A 26,589-nucleotide genomic window follows, 5' to 3' on the forward strand; every position below is an offset into this window, starting at 1 on the left:
AAAAGAAAATGATTCCTAATAAAATAATTATGAGTGCTTTGTTTGATTAAGGCCCACATTTATTGGCAGAATTTTTACAACTCTTTTCTGCAATTAGTGTTAAAGCTGGAGCACAGAACAAAGGAGAAGAAGGCTGCATCTACTGGCACAGCCAGCTTTTAATCTCTCTCCTGACAGTCCATCTTTGGCCTATGTCAATCTGTGTGCATGTGCCAGCACTAGCAGAAGCCAGTGTAAGATGTCCCCTTAAGCTCTGTACCAAGGTGTTCTGGGACAAGACTTCCATTTATAATTAGTTCTAGGATGAGGTTGTGCTCTCCAGAGTTGGAGTCAGACCTGGGAGCACAGATGTGGTAAGGTGTACCTGTATTTAGGTTGGGTGGGATATTTCTGTCTCAAGAGAGTTGGAGTGCTTATACTTTTTGGCTGTTGTGGAAGTGGGGAGATGCAGTTTGTCATGTCTGTGGGTGATCATCTTGCCAGAGCTGTATCTCTGCTCCACATGCTTAGTGCTGATGTGGCTTTACTTCTCTAAGACTGTTTCCTCTGTTGTTTTTTCTGATAGTGCAATTAGGGTCTTCCCTGCCAGGAAACCACTGATAAGTACTAATAGAAGTACAAGAAAATAAGTAAATGCAAAACATTCCTGTAAGAGTTCATAGCATTATAGAATCATAGAATGGTTAGGTTTGGAAGGGACTTTAAAGATCATCTAGTTCCACCCTGCTGCTGTGGGCAGGGACACCTTCCACTAGATGGGGTTTCTTGAAGCCCATTCCAAGAATTCCCATTATAGAATCACAGAATCATAGAATCAGCTGGGTTGGAAGGGACCTCCAAGATCATCAAGTCCAACCCTTGATCCAACGCCGCTGCGGTTGCTAGACCATGGCACTAAGTGCCACATCCAGTCTCATCTTAAAAGCCTCCAGGGATGGAGAAGCCACCACTTCCCTGGGCAGCCCATTCCAATGCCTGATTACCCTCTCTGTAAAGAAATTCTTCCTAATATCTAACCTAAACCTCCCCTGGCAGAGCTTAAGACCATGCCCTCTTGTCTTGCTGATAGTTGCCTGGGAGAAGAGACCAACCCCCACCTGGCTACAACCTCCTTTCAGGGAGTTGTAGAGAGTGATGGGGTCTCCCCTGAGCCTCCTCTTCTCCAGGCTGAACATCTCCAGCTCCCTCAGCCTCTCCTCATAGGACTTGTGCTCGAGTCCCTTCACCAGCCTTGTTGCTCTCCTCTGGACCTGCTCCAGGACCTCAATATCCTTCCTGAACTGAGGGGCCCAGAACTGGACACAGCACTCCAGGTGAGGCCTCACAAGAATCACTTCCCTGGTCCTGCTGGCCACACTGTTCCTGATACAGGCCAGGATGCCCTTGGCCTTCTTGGCCACCTGGGCACACTGCTGGCTCATGTTCAGCTTCCTGTCAATCCAAACTTCCAGGTCCCTTTCTGCCTGGCTGCTCTCCAGCCACTCTGTGCCCAGCCTGTAGCGCTGCAGGGGGTTGTTGTGGCCAAAGTGGAGGACCCAGCACTTGGCTTGTTGAATCTCATCCCATTGGAATCAGCCCAGCTCTCCAGTCTGTCCAGGTCCCTCTGCAGAACCCTCCAAGGAGGGGGTATCAACAACTTCTGTGGGGAACCTGTACCAGTGCCTCACCACCCTCACAGTAAATAATTTCTTCCTAATACTCAATCTAAATCTACCTTCTTTAGGTAGGGCACTCTTCTTTAAAGAGCTGGAGATGTTGGTCTGAGGGAGATCCACCAGAAAATGGACTTCTGTTTTCACTCAGTCAAATAGAGAGGAAAATGCAATCATGATTAGTTGTGTCCAAGTGTGACTTTAAAGCCTTGTCTAGATGGGAATGGCTGGGGGATGAGAGCATGAACATAGGAAGTTGTCTTTTATCTCTACAACTGTTTCTACCACAGCCATGACTGGAGAAAAGCACTGATGGGAAACAGTCTTGGGGTAGCTTGTTAAATCAAAGGTTTGATACAAGCATGGTTTAAGAATAAGTTCCACTGTAGTTTCAGAGAGTGGTTGTAATGGTATTTAAAAGAGAAATCTTAGGAACCCAAGAACATGGGGGTGGTTTAACCGTGCATCTATCATCTAATTTAGCTATCTGTCATTTGCATCGTTTAATTGAAATATGGAAAGATTAAAAGTCAAAGCCTTCCCTTTGACATAAAGAGGAACAACATTTATGGCTTGAATTTGACCCAGGAGACTATTTTATCCCACAATCTTTCGCTTAAACCCTGCTGGTGTCCTTGATGGATGAGGTGCCCAGTATAATATCCTTTCGCAATCGCATGAGCCTGCTGGACTCTCTAACACAACCTTTGTGTTTCTTGTGTTTAAAGGGAAAGGAGGACATTAGGGAAAGATATGGTAATGCATGTCCTTCCTGTTTCTGGGCAGTAGCAGCTCTACACTGTAGTTTGATAACAGTGTTCAGCTTGGGCTGGATCAGTTCAGTCTCTTCATTCTCGTATTTGAACGCTGCTCTCTGTGTAGCTCTGACAAGTCAAAGGGATGTGTACTGCTCCAAGAGGGCAAATGGTGCAGCACAGATGGGCAGTTGGAGCAGGTACCTCTGTATAAATCAATTCTTTGTCACAGACATGGCTGGAGCATGTGTGCATGGACAATTCAGGGGAGTCCACACAAATTTTTTCAGCCATCTTCTTTGCCTGTGGAGCATTTCAGCATTCAGTGTTTCTAAAGGGCTGTCTATTCAGATAACACACAGCTGATAATATTCCTGAGCTGAATGTGTGTCACAGCCCTGTCTCTGGGTACAGTCCCACAGGGCTATTCCAGCTTTCTTTGCTGTGGACAGCCTGAAAATCCAACTCTGTGCTTGGCCTGACACATATCAGGTCCCATGTCTGTTCTGCTGCCACAGACCTGTGATTTGATGTCCCACATGTTTTGAGCCCTGAGGAGCAATGGTGACCTCCCAAGCTTGGACAGCTACTTAGTCTTCTGTTTGACCTCTGGGCTTCACTGAATACGTCTGTACTGATGAACAAAATAGAGTCAACCCCAGGAGCTCTTGACACCTTGGCCAGGTTGGAGGCGGCCTGGGCAACCTGATCTAGTGGGTGGCATCACTGCCTGTGGCAGGGGGCTTGGAACTAGATGATTTTAAAGCCCAAGCCATTGTAGGATTTCATAATTCTATGATCCTATGACACTGGAACTCAATGCACCCTCCTGCCAAATTGTAGAAATGACATTTGATGTTGCATGGTCCAGACATGGCTTAGAAGTTAGCATGGACCACATCCTATTCCCAGCAGGCATTTTGGATGGAGTCACCTTGTTTTGAACATGAAGAGAGTTTAATGATGTGAAGGTCACACTGTATCAGGTGAATGGTGTGTTTAATTTTCTTGCATCACAGTAACCACAGTTTACTTCTAAGAACATGTAAGAGTGAAGGTTAATGCCTCTTTTGTAATGTATTTCTGTAAACAGTTTCAAGGATCAGATGATCTTTATTTTATCTATCACAAAATCTTCACAGGTCTAAACAGAACACTGGAAGGACCACACACACTTCCTTTCCCAGGTTTCCTCGTTGTTTAGGGCAATGAAACTGGTGAAGAGTCTAGAAAACATGTCTTATGAGAGGCAGCTGAAGAAGCTGGAGGTGTGTTCAGTCAGAAAAAGAGGAGGCTTAGGATGAACCTCATTGCTCTCTACAACTACCTATAAGAAGGTTGAAGAGAGGTGGGGGCCAGTCTTTTCTACCATGTCTCAAGTGAAAGGATGAGAGAAAATGGCCCTAAGTTGTGCCAGGGGAGGTTCAGATTAGATATTAGAAAAATTTTTTTCTACTGCAGGAGTGGTCAGGCATTAGAATAAGTTGCCAGGGAGGAGGTGGTGGATTCACTGTCTGTGGAAGCATTTGAGAGGCTTCTGGATGTGGCACTTGAGGATATGGTTTTGGGGTGATTATGGTGGCGCTGGGTTGATGGTTGGACTAGTTGATCTTGAAAGTCTCTTCCAAACGTGATGATTCTGTGATTGTGTGATCACTTCAGGCACCCGTTGCTTGAAGGTCAGAGTCTGCTGATGAGGGTAGGGTCATCCTTCCTATGTGTGGGTTCCTTTCCAGATCACAGCATCCCTCTTCCTCTACAGCCAGGTGCTTGTTGCCTGCAGATAGCTGTAGATACTGTATATTTAGTCTCTGACCTTTCAGAACAAGCTAAACAAAACAAAACAAAACATCCTCAGGTGACATCAAGACTCCACTGAGGAAGAAGAATCCTTTCTACCTCTGAAGACTATCAGCAGAAATACAAAATCTGAGGGTGGACATTGTCTTCATGCATAGCAGTCAGCACCAACCACTCCATTGCCTGCTTGGCCTGCAGGGAAGGAGGTAGGCTGGGTCTCAGACTTCGAGGCCAGGTAGATAACCCTGCTCATTGCAGGGGTTTGCATTAGATGACCTTTAAAGGTCCCTTCCAACCCAAGCTATTCTATGATTATACGAAGAGTCAGTCTGACTGTTCGTGTCACCTCTGTTATTTCAGTCCTGTGACAGCAGATTTACAGTGTGGTACAAGCTGCATGAGGGCTGGTGCAAGACCCTGCTCTGCAAACTGCTGTGATTCCCTTTGAAAGAGCCTGGGAAACAAGTGAGATATCAGAGTTACCACTCACACCATTAGATGTCTCAGTCTGAATGATGTCCCAGCCATTTCATTCCTTTTATCAGCCTCCTATAGGGAGACCAGATTGATGATGGGTTTTGATTTCTAGCTCTGTGAAACTTGGCTGCAAATCAATACTTAGGTGCCTCCAAAGCTTGTGTTGCTGTTTGGAAACTGGGCAGGCAGTTCTTTGCACCAACTGCTGAACAAGCACAAAAATGCCGTTTCTTCTACATACTGTGTTTGTAATTAGTGTGCCTCTTTCACAATGGGCCTTACTTTGAACTCTATTTCTTTCCATTACCTGGAATGTAATTGAAAGTGAATTATTTGCTCAAGAGTGAAGAAAATAGCTTTCATGCAAGACTTTTTAAAAAATACATATTTTTTCAGATAGGTTCTTTATTTTTCACAGAGAAAAGTCTGAAGCAACAAACAGAAAGACAGAACAGTGACTAGACAGAACAGTGATCCAGTTTTCACCTGACTAGACAGAACAGTGATCCAGTTTTCACCCTCCACTGTAACATTGATTTTAATGTAATGGTAGAGGTGTAAACAAAGGGTCGATATAACAGATTTCTACATGGGACTTGAAGTTCTTGCTGAACTGGGAGAAAGTTAGGAAGGAGATTTACCTGAGAGTAAATGAGATTAATCTCCTGTCTTATTCCACTAATAAAGCTAATGCTTTGATCTTTGTTCAATTATTTGTTTGTACTCCCCCTGTGCCCAGGAGTTATGGTCATGAATCACAACCTTCTCCTGCCAGGCTGAGGTCAGTTTTAATACTTCAATATCTGATATATCTCCTATCAGCAGTCTGCATCTGGCAGTCAACAAGTTAACAACTATTTTTCTCCTCTAGCTGTTATGATTCCATGCAGTTATTAGAGTTAGGGTAATTAAGGTGGATTACTTCAGATTTTAAGTTACATGGAAGGTTATTGGAATTGCAATTAATTACATCTTGTCCCTATAACCTGAGCAGGTTGTGAGGTAGATTTTATCCAGTGCAGTTGCATTGATAGGGATTAATTTTCCTTTGGAGGACTGGCAACTCTTAGTAGTGAGCTGAGCAAATTCTGAAGAATGTGTCTTTATAGAGATGGGCAGTGGCTCTTCTGGTATGAACAGGGATTATCCCAGCATGGGACAGAAGTGCTTTGAAGGACTGTGTTTATGAGTTTCTTTGCTGTTTACAGGGTCTCATAAACCATCCCTGCCTATATCCCCTTCAGGAAATTTGTTTGGTAAAGGTTTATTGTTCAAAAGATGTTCACAGCCTCTTTGTGTTGGATTAATCCTTTCATCTGATAAGATATCAGGGTTGGTGGGTTCAAGATATCCAGTGGAGGGAACAAATACTCCAATACAGAGCATTATATTCCACTTGAAAGAAGTGGCAACTTAAACTGAGTGCATGCCAGATAAAGGATCTGCCCTGGGTTCAAGTTGCTAGCAGCAAAGGTATGTGTTGAAATCTTCAATTTTTTTCTAAGAGTCCTAAAAAAGAAGCCTAAAAATAGAGGTCCTACAGTATGAAGTGAATTCCTTGGCTGTGAGTTAGCAATCTGCATTTCCTACGGAATATGTGATAACAAACACTTTCAAACACATGGAAGGTTAAGACGCGTCTTCATTTACACTTTTTAAGTGACTGAATTCAGTAATTTTGAAATGTGAGAGATGCCAGTGGATGGGCCTTGCTACCCAAACAGGCAGAAACTGGGCTGTGCTTGGCAAAGGCCAGAAAGAGGGAATTGCTGACATTCCCAGAATGAACCCCTGGGGCTTGGCTGGGGTGGCAACCTGGTGAATCAGGTATTACAAGTGGTCAGGATCTATCAAAGACCTGGCAGTCTGTTAGGGAGGACTCAAGGGAGTTCCAAGTATTCCTGAAATAATTTATGTGCTAATTGGTGGGTAGAATTTGATTCAGGATTGTTTAGCTCTGTTAAATTTGGAACAAATGAGATAAGCTTTTTACCCAGCAATGTCCTACATCTGAATACATACATATATATAATTTACATGCTTGAAGCTCAGTCTTGCAAAGCCTTACTTACACTAATGCAGGTATTTAGCTGAAGTGGTTAAACTGAGGGATTAGTCAGCCTATCTGTATAATTGATGAAGGGACAAATTAACCACCTCCCCTCCCAGTAAAATACCTTCCATTGGGTGGCATGAATTCAGGTCTCATTTGTGATGGAGATATTCATAGAAGTGAATCTTAATAACACGTGTGAAGGTGGAAAAGAACAGACTGGTGTGCATGAAATGTCCTGGCTGAACATTTCATGAAGCCTGATAGAAACAAACGCTTAGCTTAAAAAAACTTGTGTTCTCTTAAAAAAAAAAACCAACCACTATTAAATACTGGAAAGCTGCCACAAGCATCCAGCACTTGGTATTCCCACAGTTTCTTTCCAGTGCTCCCAGACTGTAGCTGCAGGGCAAGTTGCATAAGAGTGTAGGGTAGGTGCTCAGTAACATCCTTGCTGGGCTATAACAAAACCCTGGCATTGTTTTCCATGGTGTGTATTTGCTTTTATGTGGTGTCAGGAAAGTGACTATAATTTGCTGTTTCACAAAACTGGCAGTTACTCACAGTAGCAATTGTAGTAAGATTTGGGCTTGCAGTCCTTACTGCTCCCTCAGGATATGCATGGAAGCAAGATGATGCATGCTACGTGTTTTTCTATCAGAAAAATAAATAAAATAAAATACATGAACCATGCAAAGAACTTTTCACAGTCTCCAAGCCAAATGATTTAAAGCTTATGCTGTGTGTTGGAGAGGTTCTGCCTGTAAATGTACTTCTTTGAAAAACAGGGGAGGTTTAATACTCTCATAATTAAAAAACATCTATAAGGTTTTTCCTCAAACTTTCCACTGTGCTCAGGAAGTCTCAGCCCCAAAGGAGGATGTCTCACAGGTTATGACTATGTGAATGGAAGGATTTATATTGAAAACAGTTTTGCCACTTTGTTCACAGATCCTTGGATTTCAAGTTTGTTAGTGTAGCCTGGCTTCTGTAAGCCAAGTGCTGAACCACTGAGGAGCCAGTGATCCCCACACTGAGTTCTGGATCTCAAAATAAATTGTGTTTTTGTTCAGTAAATACTGATCTGCATTCATCTATATATAACCGAAGGGCATTTAGCACTGTAGCTGCCTTACACAGTTTTGTTCATTCCCAGTATTTACACCAATGCAACTGATAACCTTTCCTTGTGCAGGATTCCCAGTTTGGGCATCTCATGGGATCCTGAGAATTGCCACACTAAGTCAGCCATGTGACCAGACAAAGTTACTGCCTTTAATGGCAGAGGTTACCAGCTGCTTTCTGATGACATTCCTGAGCTCCTGCTATTAAGGCACCCCTATATATGTGGGAAAAAATTCTAGTCCCTTGTCTAGTTCTCTGCTGTTTGATTGCAGAGAGGAAAAGCTGATGGACTGGTAAAGAACTAGCACACACTGTTGGTTAAGTAGCCCTTAGATAAAAAGAAAATATTTTTGTACAGAGCGTAGTTTTACTGCTGTAATTACAAACATTTTAATTAGGCAGGGAGAGCAGATGGGAAGAATCTCCTGGCTGTGCCTGCAAGCAGACAACAAGACAAAACATGGGGGAACATCCAGGGGTATACTGGTTGTAGTTTTTTCTTAGAATTAGGGGTTTTTTTCTGGATCACTTTTCTGGTGCCTCACAGGTCACAGTGGTCTGTGGACTACAGAAAGGGTGATATTGCTACAGAGATGGGCGCAGGAAATTCCCTAGGTGTCTCTCTTGGTCAGTAGTCTCAGAGGAGAAATGATATTCCTAAATCTTGGAATATAATGGTTGGATCATATCAGGCTAGCTGTTGGCTCAGATGATGAAGCATGAGGCTTCTTATGCTTTATTCAAATATTTAGGCAGTACGGTGTAGCTGTAGATGTTGTTTTCCCTGGTACCTTCCTTTCCTGTTGGAGCTTTGGCTTCCCTGCCATCCCTTTCCTGTCCTTGGTAGAGGCTGGCATGGCTTCCCATCAGCTCTTGAGTGCTTCAGAGCTTCTGGCCCTTTATTCCACCCCTTTCTCCTTACTTTGTCTTGGATATCCTTGCGCTGGCTTTCATTTGAGTGTCTCACAGTGATACATAGTTCTCACCCACCACTAGCTCTGGGTGCATAGTAATAACATCTCCAAGGGACACTTTCCCTGACAGTGCTTGTCTATACTTTTCACTGAAATTTAAGGGAGTATCTTCTGCCCCATGTTTTATGGAATTGGTTGCTGTAACTTAGCTGATTCCTGATAACTTGCAGAGCTGGAACCACCCTGAGCACAGAGACTCTCCCTTGCTGGTGAGCAGTTCCTCATATGAGCAATGCCCTGGCTCTGGATCAGGCACACTTGAACACACAATACTTGCTACTCTTTTGGCATCCTCCTGGGAGCCACATATTATGTCACACACTTTCCTGAAAAATAGATAAGCTGCACAAAGGAATTTCTGCCAAGCTCTATAGCCTAAATAAGTCACAACAGTTCTGTACTTTGAGTAATATAAAATAATAAAATCTTGCAGTGTTAAATGTTTGATTAAACTGAGTGAACGTGATGAGAAGAAATAGGAATTGTATCAAAGTGCGAAATTTAACATTACTCTGCTTTGATCCAAAGTCAAGTGGGTATACTTAGAGCACTGCATAAAATTACAGTCTGTAATAAGTCTCCTCTGAAGAGACCAACAAATGAGTATCCAATAAATGCCAAAGAAATCCATTCATGAGTGGGCTGGTGTGTACCAATGGAAGTGTGTGACAGATGCAGCCCAAATACAGGGAGCACTGGCAGAATGATCCTGACCTCCTTACTGATCTTATTCTTCTGAGCCTCATGGAGAAACGATGCAGCCGTACTGCCAGAGAGGTCCTACAGCTACAGCTGGCAGAAGGTCCCATGGGGGATGTAGCCGAGCATGCTGGAATTTGGACAAGACTCAGCTTGAGTCTCATCCTCCTCAAGATGAAATATCTTGTGAAAATGGAGACTCTCCTGACTTTGGGAGCAGTCAGAAATCTGCCAGATGAAAGTAACTCTTTGTATCTGCAGGTATCTCTTACAAGGCTTTCTTCCTTTTGATCCATTTTTCTTTCCAAGTAGAACATGTAGGGAGCAGACTGGTGCATGTGATGCTTTCCCCTGTGCCCTTTGGAGACCAAAAGCCACATCAAGCAGGAGATTTATGAGTTGCTGGCAATAGATGCTTCATATTCTGTTATTACATTTAAGACGATGAAAGAAGAACAATGACTTTCAAGGCTATGAAAGCAGTAGGAAAACTGCCTGTGGATAGATCGAGCACATGCATCATTGGGTAGAAATTAGGGTGTTTATAGCTTCAAATCCTGATTTGGAAAGTTCAAGATAGAAGAAAAATATCTGAGTAAAAGATGTGAGGCATTTTGTAAGATTTCAACTCAGATACACTCAGGAGAATAAATCCAAAGGTAACATTATGATTCATTAACTATCCCTAATTAGGCTCCTAAATTTAAGTAGACAGAATCTCCCCTGGAGGCTTTCAAAGGCACCCACCTTTCACTGTTGATGATACAGGGAGCTTAGGAACATAGCTTATTTAAGGAGGACTTCTTCCCTAGATACCTACAGGGCATGCTTGGGTTGAGTTTCCAGATTAGGCAAACTGGCTCTTTTAATAAGTTTATTGCATATCTGGGCAGGCAGAAATCAGAGGAGTCAGGGGAAGGTGCTCCTGCTGCCCTGTGCAGGAGGGGGAGAGGCTGGGAGGGAACAGTGCTCTTGTTTGTCTCTGCCCTGTGGAGTCTTGGTTGGAGGTGCACTGTTTCCTAAATCTCCTTCATCTCCTAAAGCCTCTCACATCGCTGGGCCGTATACCTGCGAGAGATTTCACTGGGAGGAATGGTGAGACTGGGCTAATTCATGTTGCATGGGCTCTGTTTCTGGACTGGAATCGTTTCCACTTCTGAAATCACTTCTCTGGTTGCAGCTGCATGAGAAAAAGATAAGCATGTCCTTTTCTGAGGAAAGCAAACAAGAGAAAGGGTTGTCTCTATTGTATTTATATTCTTATTGCACAACTTTTCTGTAGTTCACTGCTGTCAGGATATACAGTAAAGGGCAAAGCATCTGGGCTGTCTGAGGAGGAGTCTTGGCAGAGTTTGCATGGGTTGTGTCAGACATCCCAGCTGGTACTTCTTCCCACCAGCCCCAAAATCACCAGCAGAATAGATGGATTTCTGCTTCAGGCAGTGTCTGGAGGGAGGGGCAAGGAGGATGGCCCTGGCACAGGCTGTGGGCTTGGGGAGGTGTAGGTGGCTTTGGTTATTACAGGGCTATTTTCCCAGACAGTCTCACTTGCTTTCTGCATGGTGCTTGGAAGTGGACTTACTGTAATTGGCATGAGTCACTTCCTTGTTATTGGTGGTTTGGAACCACCATGCCTGGAAAACATGCCTGCAGGAGGCTGAGGAACTCCCTCTTTCTCTTGGGTTTTGCATTTGGTTTCAGAATTGCAGACTATATTGATACTGGGTGAAAAAAATGCCTTTTTAAAAATAACTGAAGAAGAGAGAAGCTGAGGTCTGGACCACTTGCAATTGTTGAGCCTCTGCTCTTTTTTTTTTTTTTTTTTTTTTTGAGAAATGAAGTTTTTTGTGGCAGCTTGTTGATCAAATCCCAAGTTTCAGACTTATGGTTTGCACATAGTCCTTTCATGTCTTCTGTTGTCTCCTGGGACTCTTTACACTTCTTATGTAAACTGTACTATATATTTACTCTAAATATGATATGTCTTTGCAGACAAAGAAGAGAGGTGATGTTGGGTGCACTCAGCCTTTTCCATGGGGATGTTCATGGAGACATTTTAAGAGCTATAGGATCTGATCATCTCCTATGAAGTGATTATACTTATATCTGACCAAAAAAGCCCCCCTGTCAGAATGTCTGGTGTCAGGTCAGGACTTGAAGGTAGACTTTGGATGTCTGATGTGACACAAGAAGAGGCAAAACCTCTTTCAATGTGATGCAAAAGGTGCTTTATTCACTTGAAAGGGGCTCATCCAGCACTGAGCTACATAGGGCATGGGCAACTGGAAAAGGTTTCAACTTGTTCCTTGGCCATGTCTGAGACCCTTGGGAAAAAGCCAAGGGGGTAGGTTGTGCCTCAATTTGCTTTTGTTAGTCAAATTAGCATCTCCCACCCCCATGTTTCTAGCTACACAGTGATGTTAGTGTTAGTGATGTTAATCACCAGGTGCAGAGTCTTCTTATGTGATTGTATTGTGTTATTTTGTGGTCTGGCACAGCCAAAATCTATTATTTTAATAGGCATTGTTGACTGAGGGTTTAGTGAATTTAGGTTTTACAGCACATAAAAAACACTTTTAATTCTGCAATCTGAGAGAGCCACATACCATACATGTGTGCAAAGGAATTACTTTCTTGTGATAACTCAGAATCATGAATGATCCCATTACAGGCTGGATGCTAGGCATTTTCAAGTCTTAAACAAAAATCCTTCAGAGCTGCTCCCTCTAAAAACCTGCAGTAGTTTATACTGGGTGTTTACTCACAGGAGGATTTTTTTTATTATTATTTTAAAAATTCCTGGCCCCAACCTCCCCAGATAAAAGGCTTGGTTGTAATTTTCCTAGGTGAGGGAGTCATGTTTTCAAATTACACTCTGCTTCAAGCAGGCTCAGGAGGATTTGCTGAAGGTCCTGCAGATCTGCTTTAACCATTCTGAGCTTTGAGAGCAAACCTTATGGGTTGGAAATGCACAGGAAGATATACAGCAGAGTACTGGAGAATGACAACCCCCTTGCCTGAGCTTTCACTGATCCGCTCCAGTTGACTGATGTGTATATATAGCGAAGGTGGAGGTCATAGGATAATTTCTTCCTGGGAGTGGAAGTCTTTAAGCATGTTTAGGACTGAGCGAGTATCAGGAAACACCAAATGATCAAATTAGCGAAGAGAGGGAATGGTTTGAGTACAAGGCTGAAATACAGCGAGCGTCAGCTTGTTTTCTTTCTTTGGCACAGACTCCCCCTGTGAGATTGGACAAATAATTTTGATATTTAAACCCTTTCAAAACTCTGTCCCTGAGCCAATTCCCCACCCATAAAATTTGGGGCCTATAGCATCCAATGTTTTGATTAGGGAAATAATGTATTTCCTTAAATTAAAACACTCAGCAACATATTTGAAAAGAATTCCTCAGAAAGAGCAATATTCCTCTGAAAATAATATGTTGTGGCAATTGGTCAAATCCCCAGGATTGGGGTGTTTAAAACTAGATAGATAAACGTAGTAGAAAACACAGCAAATTATCGTATTATGACCTTTTAGGACCTGAAGGGGGCCTACAAAAAATCTAGAGAGGAATTGTTTACAAGGACATGTAGTGATAGGACAAGGGGGAATGGCTTTGAACTGAAAAAGAGTATTTTAGATTGGATATTAGGAAGAAATTCTTTACTGTGAGGTGGTGAGGCACTGGAACAAGTTGTCCCAGAGAAGATGTGGCTGCCCCATCCCTGGAAGTGTTTAAGGCCAGGTTGGATGGGGCTTGGAGCAACCTGGTCTAGTGGAAGATGTCCCTGCCCATGGCAGGGGGGTGTGATGATAATTTTTAAGGTCCCTTCCAAACCATTCTGTCATTCTCTGCTCTTGATGAACAGAGGCGAGGTATCTGCTGGCCTTTTCCTTCTCTTAGCACTGTATTTCAGAATGTGGCTGCTTGTACACACAGTAACTTTTTCTTTTCATCAGCCCTCGGTTTTCTGGCCACACAAGAGAGTGCTTGTGTGAAAATCCCAGGAGAAGGAGTCTCCACCAAGTACAAATAACGATAGTGTCAGCAGCACCAGCATGTGCCTTTTCACACTGTCCTGCTGGTTGCTTGCACTGACTGATGGATCTCCTCTGCCCATGAGAGCACACTTGATTTTCCTTTACCCTGTTCCTGCTGGGGGAAGGAGAGGGGGGAAGGTGCCAGGCAGTGGAGGAGAGGTTTTGTTGTGAGATTGGTACCATTAATTCATTGCAAATGGGTATTGCAGGTCTTGGTTTGGGAACTGGTATAAATTATTGCTAGCATGACGTTGATTCAGACAGATGAGCAGTAGGAGCTGGGAGCTAGCATTGCTTTTAAAGCAGACACAGAGGGATTATATAAGGACTTGAAAACCTGTAATGTCAGAGGAATGCTGTTCTGAAAGCTGCCTTGCAGATTTATAGCAGAACCAACTTCTGCAGGTGCCTTCACAGAGTGTCACAATGATGGTGACACTTTGCTCTCCAGATCAAGTCCTGGCTGACGTGGAGTCCGTGTGGTGATGCCCCAGTTGGACCCCGGAGTGGGTGGCAGAGCAGGGCTTGCGATTGGAAAATTACATCTCTGCCTGTGCTGCTCAGCTGCCCAGCACGAGTTACTGTAGAATTTTATCTTTTGGATAAATATCCATATCTCAAGGCTGACTGCTACCCCTTGAGTGACTGAAAGTCCCTAGAGGTCCCTATAACAACTCTTTTCCTCTCTTCCAGAATATCCCAGCTCATTTCTCTTGTGCATTTTTAGGTGCAGGGCTCCTGACTATGAGGTGTGTTAACACTTTGATTGAATCCCTCTTTCTTCCCCTCTTGTCCACATACATCACTTCTTCTGCTGACTGAGTTGCTTTAACTTCTCTGCTTGATTGAATGGAGCAGGCCAAGTGCCAACTCTTTACTGCCGGGATTTCTGTGCTTAATACTGAGATAAGACTAAAATCCTAGGTACTTTTTTCTGGTGCTTTTAATAATAAATAACTTTTCTTGACATCTTGCTTCAAATCATGCCATGCTTTGTGTCAGATGCACTCCTCTCTGGAGAATTTAAGGAGGGCATTTCAAAGGAACCAGATGTTAAATCTTTCTTGTGGAGTTGGCTGCCACACAGGAGCTAACTGGAAATTGTGAGGTGTTTTACACTTGAGAAAGGCTTTCCATTTCATGGTCTTTCTAAATCAAAAGAAAGCTGTGTATTGGCTCAGCATCATATAAACCAGAAAAAGAACAGACTTGCTGCATGCCATCTCTCTGTTTACTCTTTGCAAAGATGGGCCTTTCCTAGCAAAATGTCCTCAAGACATTTATGGAGTCCACAGAGAAAAATGATCCCTTGAAATGGAAAAGTCCAAGGTTATATGCTGTAGACATCCTGTGTTGCACGAAGTTGCTTCCAGGGTTTTAAACTGATCTAGTTGCTGAAGTGAAGACAAGCACCTCTTAGGATTTTTGAAAGTACCAAAGGGTGTGCTAATCACGTATGTTAAGCTTTTGGGAATCTGTCCTCACAGCCATCTGTGTTTTAAGGCACCAAATGACTACTTGATAGTCTTCTTACTTCCTCAGCTATCCCAAAGAGATGAGCACAGCCCTACTCCAGTAAGGTGACAATAAATAGTCTCTATGAATGCTTCCCCCTTAACACTTCTCCATTTCTACTCTTCCTTGGGATGCTGTTGACCAATTGCTGACTGATTTAGCAATGTTTCACTTTACCTGACTCATCCCCTAGTCCTGTAGCATTTGAATGGTTGTGGCACAGATGCCAAGGTGGAAAAGCCGTAGCTCAATTCCCGGGGTGTGCTTAGATGGTGTTAAATGTAGAAAAGATGATGTTTCTTCCTCCTACTTGTCTCAAATGTTTAAGTGTCTGGTGGTGTCACATTTTCTAAGAAAGATGCAGGTCCACCCAGCCTGTGTTGTGCCCTGGAGATGGTCATGAGTGCTGGGAGGTGAAAGTAGATGTTTATGAAGAAAAGTAAGACTGAAACGTGAAAGACTTGTCAAAACCTGCTAAAAAATTGTCTTTGTGTCCCTTTTGCTTCATTTTCTTCATTGGATGTCTATCAATGTGTTACTGGGATGCAGTTTGGATGAAACCTGTGTAAAGGAAAAATGCCTTTCAGGTCCTCAGTCTGAGATACAGTAATAGGGCAATTTATTTTTGGAGAGTGCTGAGCTCTATGCCCTCTGGGTCCCTTTGGGTGTCTTGAATTAGGCACTCAGAACTGCAGTTCTTCCTGCTTACGGTTTGCTGGATAATCTCTGTTCTACTCACCTCCTCCCCAGACTTTCTGATATTTCCCTGGCACAGGTATCCTCCTCACTCCTGTCTAGTTCCTACCAAGGGTTGTGTTTCTTTTTCTGCCTTCCAACAGTTGCCAGTTCAGGATTCGCTAGAAACCGCCGTGCCAGCTCTTTGATATTCAGAAGCTGAGGGGTTTTCTGTCTGTTTCCTGACCTAGCATGACTCTACTAATAATGCAAAAACTTCAAGGCTGATGTCCTGGCAGCCTAAATCAGGAGGTCAGTCTGTAAATCTAGTTACAGTTTTCTTTGCCTCAGTAAAGGCAGTAAGTCGAACATAATGTAAACAAGGTGGTTGGATCACCTCACCCACCAGTAGTAATGTGGTGGGTGATGCAGGCAAATTTAATGGACATGATTAAATCTCCTGTTCCAGTCTGGCAGCTGATTAGCTGCAGGGGGCAGGCAGGAATTTCCTTTCTGCTCTGGAGTTGCACTCTTTCCAACCCTCCTTCATGCTTCTGCCAAGCATCTCAAAGTGCTTTGCATTTTTAATTATGCTTCTTAACGCCTCCGTGAAGAGTGGAGATGAGAGATAGTATGATCCCAAATGGAGCTATGGGACAACTGAGGCACTGGGAGGTGGCAGCCAGCTTGGAATGAGAGAGGTTGGTGCCATTAGACTTGGAGAAAGGGGAGATGAGCATCCCAGAAACCTTCTCTTGGGGTTCATGTTGGTCTACTGAAATTGTGCCTGGTTCTTAACAGTCTGTGTCTTTAACACACTTAAGTCTTGGTTGTCTGCTTTTATGTATATATTAGTATATAGTCACTGATGGGGAAATAAATCTTTCTGCTCTGGAAGTTTTAATTTATTTTTGTCTTTCATCACTCTCTTCCTCTGATTTCTGAACAGAATGGCCTGTATACGTGTTTCTTCTCTTTGTATGGAGAAGCACTTTGCTCTGAAATAGCCTGAGGTATTGGCTGTGGCTGAGGCAGAGAACTGGTTCAGCTCTGTAAATGACTCTGTGCTTTGTCCCTATGGGGGAAATTAGTGAATTTACTGTGTGGGTTCACCTTCAGAGGGTGTACCTGGAGGTACACTGGCTTTGATTTCTTTACCTGAGATGTACAGCTGAAGAACTGGTCTTGCAACATCGAGGAGGAGAAAATACTCTTATTGAGGCGTGCTTTGGTCCAAAGAGGAGACCAGAGATGTCCAAAAAAACCTGTCACATATTAACTTGTCATCTTGCCCGCATGTTGCTAATGCCATGGCTGACAAAACGCTGAGAGCAGTAGTGATTAGCTGAGTCTTCACCCTCCTCAGCGTGGTGGGAGTGGGCCTTTTGCAGCTTACTTACAGCCCTAAAGCCCAATGGGGAACAGTGTATTTTGGATCTCACGGGGTGGGGAGCGTTTCTTACAGGTGGGATTTTTTACTTTTGTGGTGGATGATTTAAGCTTTATGATTTCATGTGAACAGCATCCTCTAGAGTCTGGTTTTGTGAATCTGGAGTGGACAGAAATCTTTGATGTTGAGGCTTGAGCCAGCAACTTCATGGCTGGAGAGAGGCAGTGTTTCAGGCATAGCCTATAGCTCCCACTGCTATAGAGCATCCTGCCCAGCACCCTGTCATGGTAGGAATAGAGATGTCTTCCTGAAGTGCTCTGAAGCTTAGGGCTGAGGCCAAAGTCTGTCTTACTAGGCATTTAAGTTTCTAAGATGTGTGACTAAATAAAATGTCTGAATCTGATCCTTAGCCTAGTCTCAAGGCTTAATTGTAAATAAGCAATATCTTAATCACTTTATAGTTTCCAGCATTCTCTCATTGAATGTCTCTGTGCTGGCACTTGGAGAGCATTCATCATAGTGGAAGATGAATGTCTGTTTGGGCTGCACATGGTGTAATTAAGTATCAGCTGAGCCTGTAGCATAATGTGACAATTCTCATTGTGACCAGCTGAAATAACTCACTCTAACAACTGTGCTCTTCTTACTCCTCTATTTCAGTTCCCAAGAAGCTTCTGCATGAAACTCAGCCAAGACCAACCAATTACCAAGGATATCAGAAGCCACATTTTCCACTGCAGCCAAGAGTGTTTGATCTCAATGTTATAGGGGACGGAGTGCTCCTTTCTGATGTCTCTCCTTCCAGTATAGGACGAGCTCTCCCAGGTAGCTGTGACTATTGTGATGTTGCCCCAAACCTAACTGTGTTGTGATAACTGTTCCTTTCTATCTCCTCATTTCTGTCTCCTGGATTTCTCTATTGTACCTAAACCCCATCCATGTCACAGTCAGAAAGGAAGCTTTGAGCTGTGATCAGTGACGGGCTAAAGTGAACTGTGAAACTGTTCAAGAAACGCTGAGTTTCCTGAAATAGCAGTCGTGGCCATGCATGTCAAAACTCATCACAGAAATACTTTGCAGACCTGTCTAATACAGTGGCAAAGGAAAAAAAAACACACAGGGCAGAGACAGTAGAGCTGCCTCACAGGGGATGGAGAAGTTTTGAACTGAGCTTTGAAATATGATGCTATTTTCATAAAATGCAAAGTGAAGAGATGTGAATGAAGTCTCAGGTATCTGTAGGGATAGGTGAGTAGAAGGAAGAGGTGCTGTATGAATAAGGGAAAAGCACAGGTGAGCGTGTATTGGGTTACTCAGTGGGTTTGCATTGTTTCCCAACGTGCAATGGATAGTATATGACACTACTGAAATTTCCAGCCTGTGCTCCCAGAGGTTCAACTCTAGGGTGGATATGGGCTAAGCTGCCTTGTCTCTGTCTACACTCCTGACAATGTTAATCTGCAGCTTGGATAGTCAATCCACAAATAATTAAGAACTGACAATAACAAATTTGTCCCTTTGGAGGCCTTACTGAAAAATTGCCAAGGAAAAGAATTTTGAGTTAGCACCAAATAAATATTGTGATCCTGGAGATACTTTTAAACAAGAAAAAAGATATCCTGAACTCATTTTCATTCATCTAAACATTTCACTTCAATAAATGACACCTTTTATTTAGTTTTCACATTGTTTATTCATTCATTTTCAAAATATACACTACTTTTCAAACAAAGATGTCATTTTGAAATTAAAAGCTAAAAAAATGTTTGAAAAATAACAAAGCAAATACTTGGACATTTTCTGTTTTGTTTCTCTTATTAAAACTATTTGCTAAAGTCAGCCTGGTATCATGAATAACCTCTCCTGTGTTTATACTGTGGTGTTGGGCAAATTATTGCTGGCTGAAATAATTTTGCTCAGCTTTGGTGTAAATTCATGGAGAAACCATTCAAGTGACTGGGAACAGCTAAGAAGGGTGAGGAGAAAACCAGTAGTAGTGAGCTGATTAGGCATAGACAAGTTTTCCAAGCTAGCAGGGAGGAAAGGAGATGTATTCTATTATGGTCCTGGAGTGACTTGTGGGGCCAGGGAACCACATAGTGTAGCAACACATGGCCCTTGTGAAATTGTGTGTGTTTGTTTTTTTCCTTCTGCATAAGTCCAGTTATTTTCTGTCTTCCATGTCTGTGCTTGTACAATCCTGCCAATGATAAAACCAGTTCTGTGGTTTTGTGGTGTTCTTTGCTGGAGTTTAGTGTATGCAGATGAGTATTCATTTAAAAACTGGTTTGATTGCATCTCTTCTTTGGATAAGTTAGAAGTTAAAAAAAAAAAGGTTCTTCTATGTCTCACTTGAGAAGTGTCTTAAATACACTATTATTGCACAGTGTGGTTTACAAGGGATGCATCATACCTAGCAGAGGTGTCCATCTGACATATGGCTATGAAATATATATGTGATTATGTCCTGGAGGTGCCCTTCATTTATTGTGAAGGGATTTTGAATTAACCAGTTCAGAGCCAGACCTCAGTAAGGACGCATCTCAGGCAAGATCAGTTATCCCCATATAAATGTGTAATTTGTGATGACCTGGGGTGTTTACCTGGCTTCTAGAAGGGTGAGAGTTTCCCCTACATCATACCTGTTATCTCTACATGGATGTCCTCCATGGGGTGTCTTAGATGGCTATGTATGAGCAAATACATCAAGCTTTAAGTGTCTGCTACAGGGAGAGCTGAATGGCTTTCGGATATCCCTCAACTAATAGCAGGATTCCATTGCCTAAGTTTAGATGCATGGTGCTACTTGAGTTCCTCTGAATTATCCATGTTTTAGGTTCAGTTTTTAGAAATGAAATATTTATCCTGCTTCTGTGGATTTCTTTGGAACAGTGGTAGGGAAATATTCAACCACTAGTACAGACAAATTTACTGGACAGGGAGAATAAAGGAAAGATTAGAGGGCACATTAGTGCCTACATCTGAATTGAAAGATTTTTTTAAGACTTTGCTATTGGTTTCCTGCTGAATGTACCCTTGACCTTCTGTGTCCCATTGCCTCCATTTGCAGAGTGATCTCTAGTCTCCTAAAGCAACAGGTTCTTGGAATATTTTATCCGTTGGGATATGAGCCACCCATGTTTAAAAACTTTGCTTGAAGGCCAGTCATTAACACCTTGGTGGCCTTTAACATGTAGGTTTCCCAAGGCCATGCAGCTATTCAGTGGCAGAGATGCAGCAGCACCCACATTCCTTCAGGCTGATCCCTTACAGTGACACCTGGACAACCATCCCCATTGCTTCTCCTCTGAGGCAGATGAGGAGTTGGCATCACAGCATGCACGTTCATGCACTCAGTCCCTCTCCATCCAGTATTACCTGTTCTGTTTGACACCCCTCACTTTCTGTTGCTGCTTCCCTGGGCTGAGCCGCTTCCTGGCACCTGCAGTGGGAAGCTGAAGGTGACGTTTGCAGGGAGAGGAGACAGATCAGGCAACCAATGAACAAAGACCATCTCGCATCATGACTGCTGACAGAATGCCTTTGTATGTATGGCACTGGTGGCACCACTGGAGATGGAGCTGGCAGTTTCCTGAATTTAATACCTGCAGATAAGTGGAAGCCTGGTGCAAGTCTGTGATTTTACAGAGCGATGCTTGCTTTTGTTCGGAACTAGACACCCAGGGAAGGGAGCCTGAAATTCTGTAATAACTGCAGTTAAACACTCACGTGGATGACAGAGCTGCATCCTTTGCACTGACTTTTTCCTGTGTTGAAAACAATTAGTGTTTTGTCAGTAGGGGGGTGTCTGCCTGCAGATCAAGGTGCAGGGAGCCCTCAACAGTGAGGTGATAAGATCTGAAAGGGTCTCTTTGAGCCTCCTGGAATGAGCTGCCTCCTTAGCTTCAGTCTTCAACAAATAAAATCAAATCATTAACCCATGTTCACTCACCTCTCCAAAGGGGAAATGGTGTCTAGGTGAAATACAATATGAGCAGGCTTCTGAAGGAAGTCATAAACCAAGGTCTGCCCTTCCCCACAAAGGCTGGAGAGAAAGCCCGTCTGTTTGCCAGGTGTGGATGGGTCACTACAGTGCGGCACTGGCAGAGGGTTGCTGGCTCTGCCTGTGTTTCCCAGTCCTCCTTACAAGCTTAGCTGAACCCACTGTTGATAAAGGCTCCTTTGATTTACATAAGAGAAAAGAAACCTGATTATGTATTTGCTGTAGCGTAGGTGGGTGTGTCTAAGTGGTGACATGAAACAGCAGGAGATGGGGGAGAGAAGATGATGCCTGGATGCAGGCAGAATATGTGCTCAGCTGAAGCTACTTGAGAAGGTTTAGCTACCCCCCAAAAAAGGGCAAATCTGTGTGGCTTGCTCTTGAGCAGCTCCAGATTTCTGAACACAGATGCTGACCTGGTGGGGCTAGGGCAGGGTAGGGCTGGGTCACGTTCATCGTTCCTCATTCCATTTCTGTTTCAAAGCAGAGAAGAAGAAAGGGAGATCTGCCACTTTCTACCCTCTAGACAACACCCCTCTCCTGCTTCCTGTGGATGAGACACAACCGCCAGTGCTCTCCAGCAGCATGGAGCCTGTGGGCGTCAGCACGGAGATGGCCCTGCTCAGCAATATCCTGGCAGCCTATGCCTTCATCACAGGTAGGTCTTGTGGCTGCCATCTCTCTGGGCTCTTGCAAGCTTTTTGAAGACCCTCATTTTGCAGTCACCTGAGGCTAAATCTGCCTCTTTGAACTGCTTACGTATTTCATTCATCTCTCTGCAAACTCTCCCTTGAAAGACCTGACCGGGGCAGCTCTAGCAGGCAGTATATATACCAGAGTTTATTGTGCTCTGCTTTCCACTGGATTTGCTCTCATCTGCAGTTAAGTACAATGTAATCTTACATGTGGTATTATTCCTAATGCTTCATTTTCCTGGAGATCAAAGCCTGGCTCATCAGGGAGGCAAGCTTGTTGTCCCGTAATTTGGAAAATAAGCAGCACTCAGAACATTACGCTGCTTAAGAGAATTTGGCCTATCTTCAGTAGAAGTGTGAAGATGAAGTAACTTGAGAATCTACTTAATTGAATATTTAAATTTAGTTTAGAGTAAGATTTCCTTATCTTTCACCCACATATATCTTTCAAGTAACAGAGGAGCAGTCTTCTAAAAAGATTCACTTTAAAAGGTGAAAGAAAAGTGATAAAACCAGGGAGAATGACTTTAAACTGAAAGAGAGCGGGTTTATATTAGATATTAGGAAGAAATTGTTTACTGTGAGGATGGTGAGGCACTGCCACAGGTTACCCAGAGAGGTCATGGCTGCCCCATCCCTGGTAGTGTTTAAGGCCAGGTTGGATGGGGCCCTGAGCAATATGGTCTAGTGGAAGGTGTCTCTGCCCATGGAAGGGGATTGGAACAATATGAGCTTTAAGATTGGTTCCAACCCAAACCATTCTATGATTCTATGAAATAAAGATTGTGTGCCCTACTGAGTGCTTGGGGTTGGTACCACTGGTAGTGACAGGACAGCAGAGGCAGGTGATAGACTGCAAATATTTCCCACAGCATGAGATGCCTTGTCAGCAGTAGGGATTGCCTACACTAGTTGCCTACATTAGTTGAAGGAACTAACCCAAAAAATGGAGGATAGAGGAGCACTGGCTGAATAGCATCAAATGCTCTAATTTAGCATATTTCAGGCCAATTTCTGCTGCTTTCCCAAAAGGAAGGCCCTGGTGACTGTGTAAATAGCCTCTCAAGGCAGAAAATACTATCTCTGGTCACTTTTTTCTTGGGTGTCTGTGTGCCATTCAGTCCTGCTAATTCATTAAATACTAGTGCAATCCTGGTGCCTTGCTCTTGATCTTGCTGAGATGCCGCCATGCTGCTACAGACAAATGTTTGGATTTGAAGCAGCTAACTTGGGCTTCGCATTTTGGAGTCACTGAGTAGTAAGTGTTTCTGCACATTACTTAGTGAAGCATCATTCTAAAAGGACCATGAGTGGTTATACAAAGTTCTGCTCTTCTGCACATCCAGTGGTGTCATCAAGATCCATCCTTTCATGACACCTGTAAGAATCCGGCACATTGAGTGGAATTAGTGGTGTTCACAGAAGATAGCTGAGTAGGGTGTATTTTTTTCTTGCGTGGGTTTCTCTAAGGAAAAATTACAAAAAACAAGCCTTGAAGAAGTCTTCTGTCCTATGCACTTCTCCCTCCCTTACCTCCAGCTGCCACTTTTTGACATGAAAATACTTGCATTCCCAACCTTACTATAAAACAAAATGCTCTTAATATCGTATTCCCCATCTGAACAGTAACAGGCAAGAGAAGGTTGTGGGATTTATGGTCAGGGTCAGTTGGGACTATGATTCAGAGCTGCTGACCATCCCACGTGGACTTTGCTTTCATTGATCACAGCAGAACTCTTTGACTCTGTGTTGGTTTTTTAGGGCACCTCCCCTTCCTGAGGTGTCAGTCTTGGAAGGAGCCTCTAGATTTTACTGTAGCACAAACAACTTTAACTGTCTTATTGCTGGGGGATTTGCTTTGCTTGCTGTTGCTTGCCCTCTCATGATGTGGTCTCCTTGTACTGAGTTCACATTCACTGGATGTCACATAGATGAAGTGAGACCTCATGACTCAGTTCAGGAGCTGGTTGCTTGTGTTTTCCAGTGTATCGTAGAATCATAGAATGTTTTGGGATCACAAAAGGGGGAACCTTGAAGATCATCTGTTTTCGATGTTCTTAACCATGGCTGTTAGATGGGTTTTAGACTCAGTGATATATATATTCGGTTTGTTAGTTACTACAAAAATAATTGATGGACCTCCTCATGGATTGAAACAGCAGGTGTCCTAAACCCTCTTTATCTGCTACATGTAATTTAGCCCTCTGCTTTTAGCAGAAATGATGGATTTGTCATGATTTTTGGCTCAAAACAGGAGCTTGCAGAAGAAAATTGTAAATAGGCAGGGGCAACATAGAAAACTGTTTTTTTTCTTGTGGCAGAGGGTCGTGGATACCCTCAGACACACTGCAGGAAAAAGAAGCTATGAGCTTCACCTATTTCATAGGTGAAGTGAATGCTTGAAAAGATGATCCACTGTGCTACTTTTCCTGCCTCCTGGTTCTGGGCTGTCTCTTAGCCTGAGGAGAGTATCCACAAATGGTGGGATCACTTCTGTGCTCAGTGCTGTCCGTGTTTTCAGCACAAAATGGCAGTTCTGGGTGGGCAGCTGCAGATGAAGAGTCTGCAGGCTTGGTCACTTCCACATGCAGAGTCTTGTGGTGCACAGAGTGGAGAAGTGCCAGTACTAGTGAAAGCCTCCGTGCTCATTTCCACCATTTTTTTGACTGATGTTCCCATATAAAAGTTGGGAACGTTCATATGGACAACTGAGTAGTAAAAATCACAGCACAGCAGGAAACAAAACTTCTTTGCTGGAATCTTGATTTGCAGTTGTCATCATGGTTAGGTATCAAAGCCAGTTAGGTGTTAGTCTTATCCCAGCTTCCAGAATCTATTTCTTCAGAAACAGGGAGAAAGTGTGAACAGTGTCAATTAGGAGCGAATTTAGTAGCTGATCAAACAGATGAACATTATTTAGAGTTCAGTCTTGCACAAGACTCAGACATAGCTTTAATTTGAAAGCTGATTATAGAATTAGGTTTTTAACTGGATGCAATCTCTGCCTACAAACCTCAGACCTGTTATTTGTTGTGGACCTGTTCCAAAACTTGCCTGAGTGTTTGGAAAGACTTCACCAGTCTCAGTGACAGCTGGAACAGTCTTTGCAGTCACAGTCTATCAGCAAGAGCAGAACCATTCTTCATGCTTTTGTAAATATTAAACATTCAAATTGTATCAGAGCTCTTCCAGTGCCTCCTTTTTGGGCAAGGGACTTATTCCAGTTTTGTCATTGCACTCAGGATGAAGTGGTTGGAGGGAAAACTCCACAAATCCCTGTTTTATTCTTCTTCCATAAACAAAGCTTTGCTGCCGAGGTGTTAACAAGGGGCTTCTAAAATACAACCCAGGAGATATCATTCCAACTTTTAGACTGCTTGGCCTGAGCCTTATTAATAAGGGGCTCCTGGAGATCTTCTTCTATTCTACAAGGGGATTTTAACAGCCTGTGGGGCTAACGGCGTTCCCAGGAAGATATTGCTCCTACTGTTTGTCTGGCCATGCTTAATGCTGTACCTTTTGCTGGGGGCCCTCTGAAATTTTCCTCCCAACTGAGGTTTCAGAATGCATGAAGCCATCACAGGAAGCCAGCAGCGTTAATGTCTTGATTGTTTTTTATTTATTGAAACAATTTATTATGATAGCAATAACAACCTTGGCCTGTGGCATTTCCTGGGGAATTGATGAGAGTCTGGGCTGATGCTCCCAGCAGTTTGTTAGCCCTCAAGAAATAGGCTCTGTAATTGCTGTTGGTTTGGTTGGAAAAATAAAATAAAATGTGATTCTAATTTTTGGCCAGTTTAAGTCCCTAGAAAATGGTGGCTTTTGTATAGAGGGTTATATAGAGCATATATATTTGTCTGCATGGATTAAATTCAGGCTTGAATCAGTGACATTTTCATCAATGCTTTCAACCAAGAAAGAGAAAGACAAGGAAGGGGAAAGGTAACCCCAGCTAAAGAAATTGATGGCAGCTGGGTCCTGCTAGAAGCTCTCAGCTGTCACCCACAGCAGTGGAAAAGCTACAGTGGTTAAAATCTATGTGTTAATGAGTGTACACACACACACATATGAATAAATATCAGAATTATGTTAATTCCTGCTACTGATGTCCATGCACTTTTAAAGAACTTTTTTTCAAGTATAATGAGTGTGTTGAGGAGCTTCAGTGTTGATATGATGAATCTGACCCACTTTTGAGCTTTTGGAAGCTGCTGAGCATCCATTTGCTGAAGAGGGTGCCCCTCTTGGTCTTCGCAAGTAGGACATGCAATGGGGGAGGCTCTCAAAATCACTTATGGACCGTCAAACTGCTAAATCTAGGCTATTGCTGACTTGGCTACTTCAACTGAGAAAAAGCAGATTGAGCCCATGGTTTTTAGCTTAAGTTGCTCTTTCTGCTGTAAAAAAAAAGAGATGCTGCTGCTGTGCAAGTGGAGTGTACGTATGATAAATGCCAAGACTGCAGTTGAATGTAAGGTTATAGCTTTGTGAGGAAATCCAGACAGTGTCTCAGATATTGACAGAGTAGCTGTAGGAGCTCATAAATGCCACTGGAGCCCAAAGATTCAATTACAACCATCGTGCTGCATGAAGGGCTGTAGTACAAGCACGAGCAGGGGATGAAAGATGGTTACTTAAGTAGCAATCGAAGTGAATTTTGTTCATGAGCTGGATACAGTAGCACGAAAAAAAAAGTGTGGAGGAGAAAGGAAAAGCAGGACGCGGGCAA

General features: G+C 43.2%; 1 protein-coding gene across 6 annotated transcripts in view; it reads left to right on the forward strand.

Annotated features, from left to right (window-relative positions):
• Positions 1–26,589, forward strand: part of EVA1A (eva-1 homolog A, regulator of programmed cell death) — a 212,955-nt gene that overhangs the window by 182,531 nt on the left and 3,835 nt on the right. For 5 of the 6 annotated variants that reach the window (XM_064650679.1, XM_064650684.1, XM_064650681.1 and 2 more), the window contains 2 exons: positions 17,823–17,987; positions 21,647–21,820. In XM_064650679.1, the coding sequence (XP_064506749.1) occupies positions 17,823–17,987; positions 21,647–21,820 (339 nt within the window). The remainder of the gene's footprint in view (positions 1–17,822; positions 17,988–21,646; positions 21,821–26,589) is intronic. The other variant, XM_064650680.1, reaches the window with a different exon arrangement.

This window comes from Pseudopipra pipra, chromosome 3 (assembly GCF_036250125.1).
Source record: "Pseudopipra pipra isolate bDixPip1 chromosome 3, bDixPip1.hap1, whole genome shotgun sequence".
Taxonomy (NCBI): domain Eukaryota; kingdom Metazoa; phylum Chordata; class Aves; order Passeriformes; family Pipridae; genus Pseudopipra; species Pseudopipra pipra.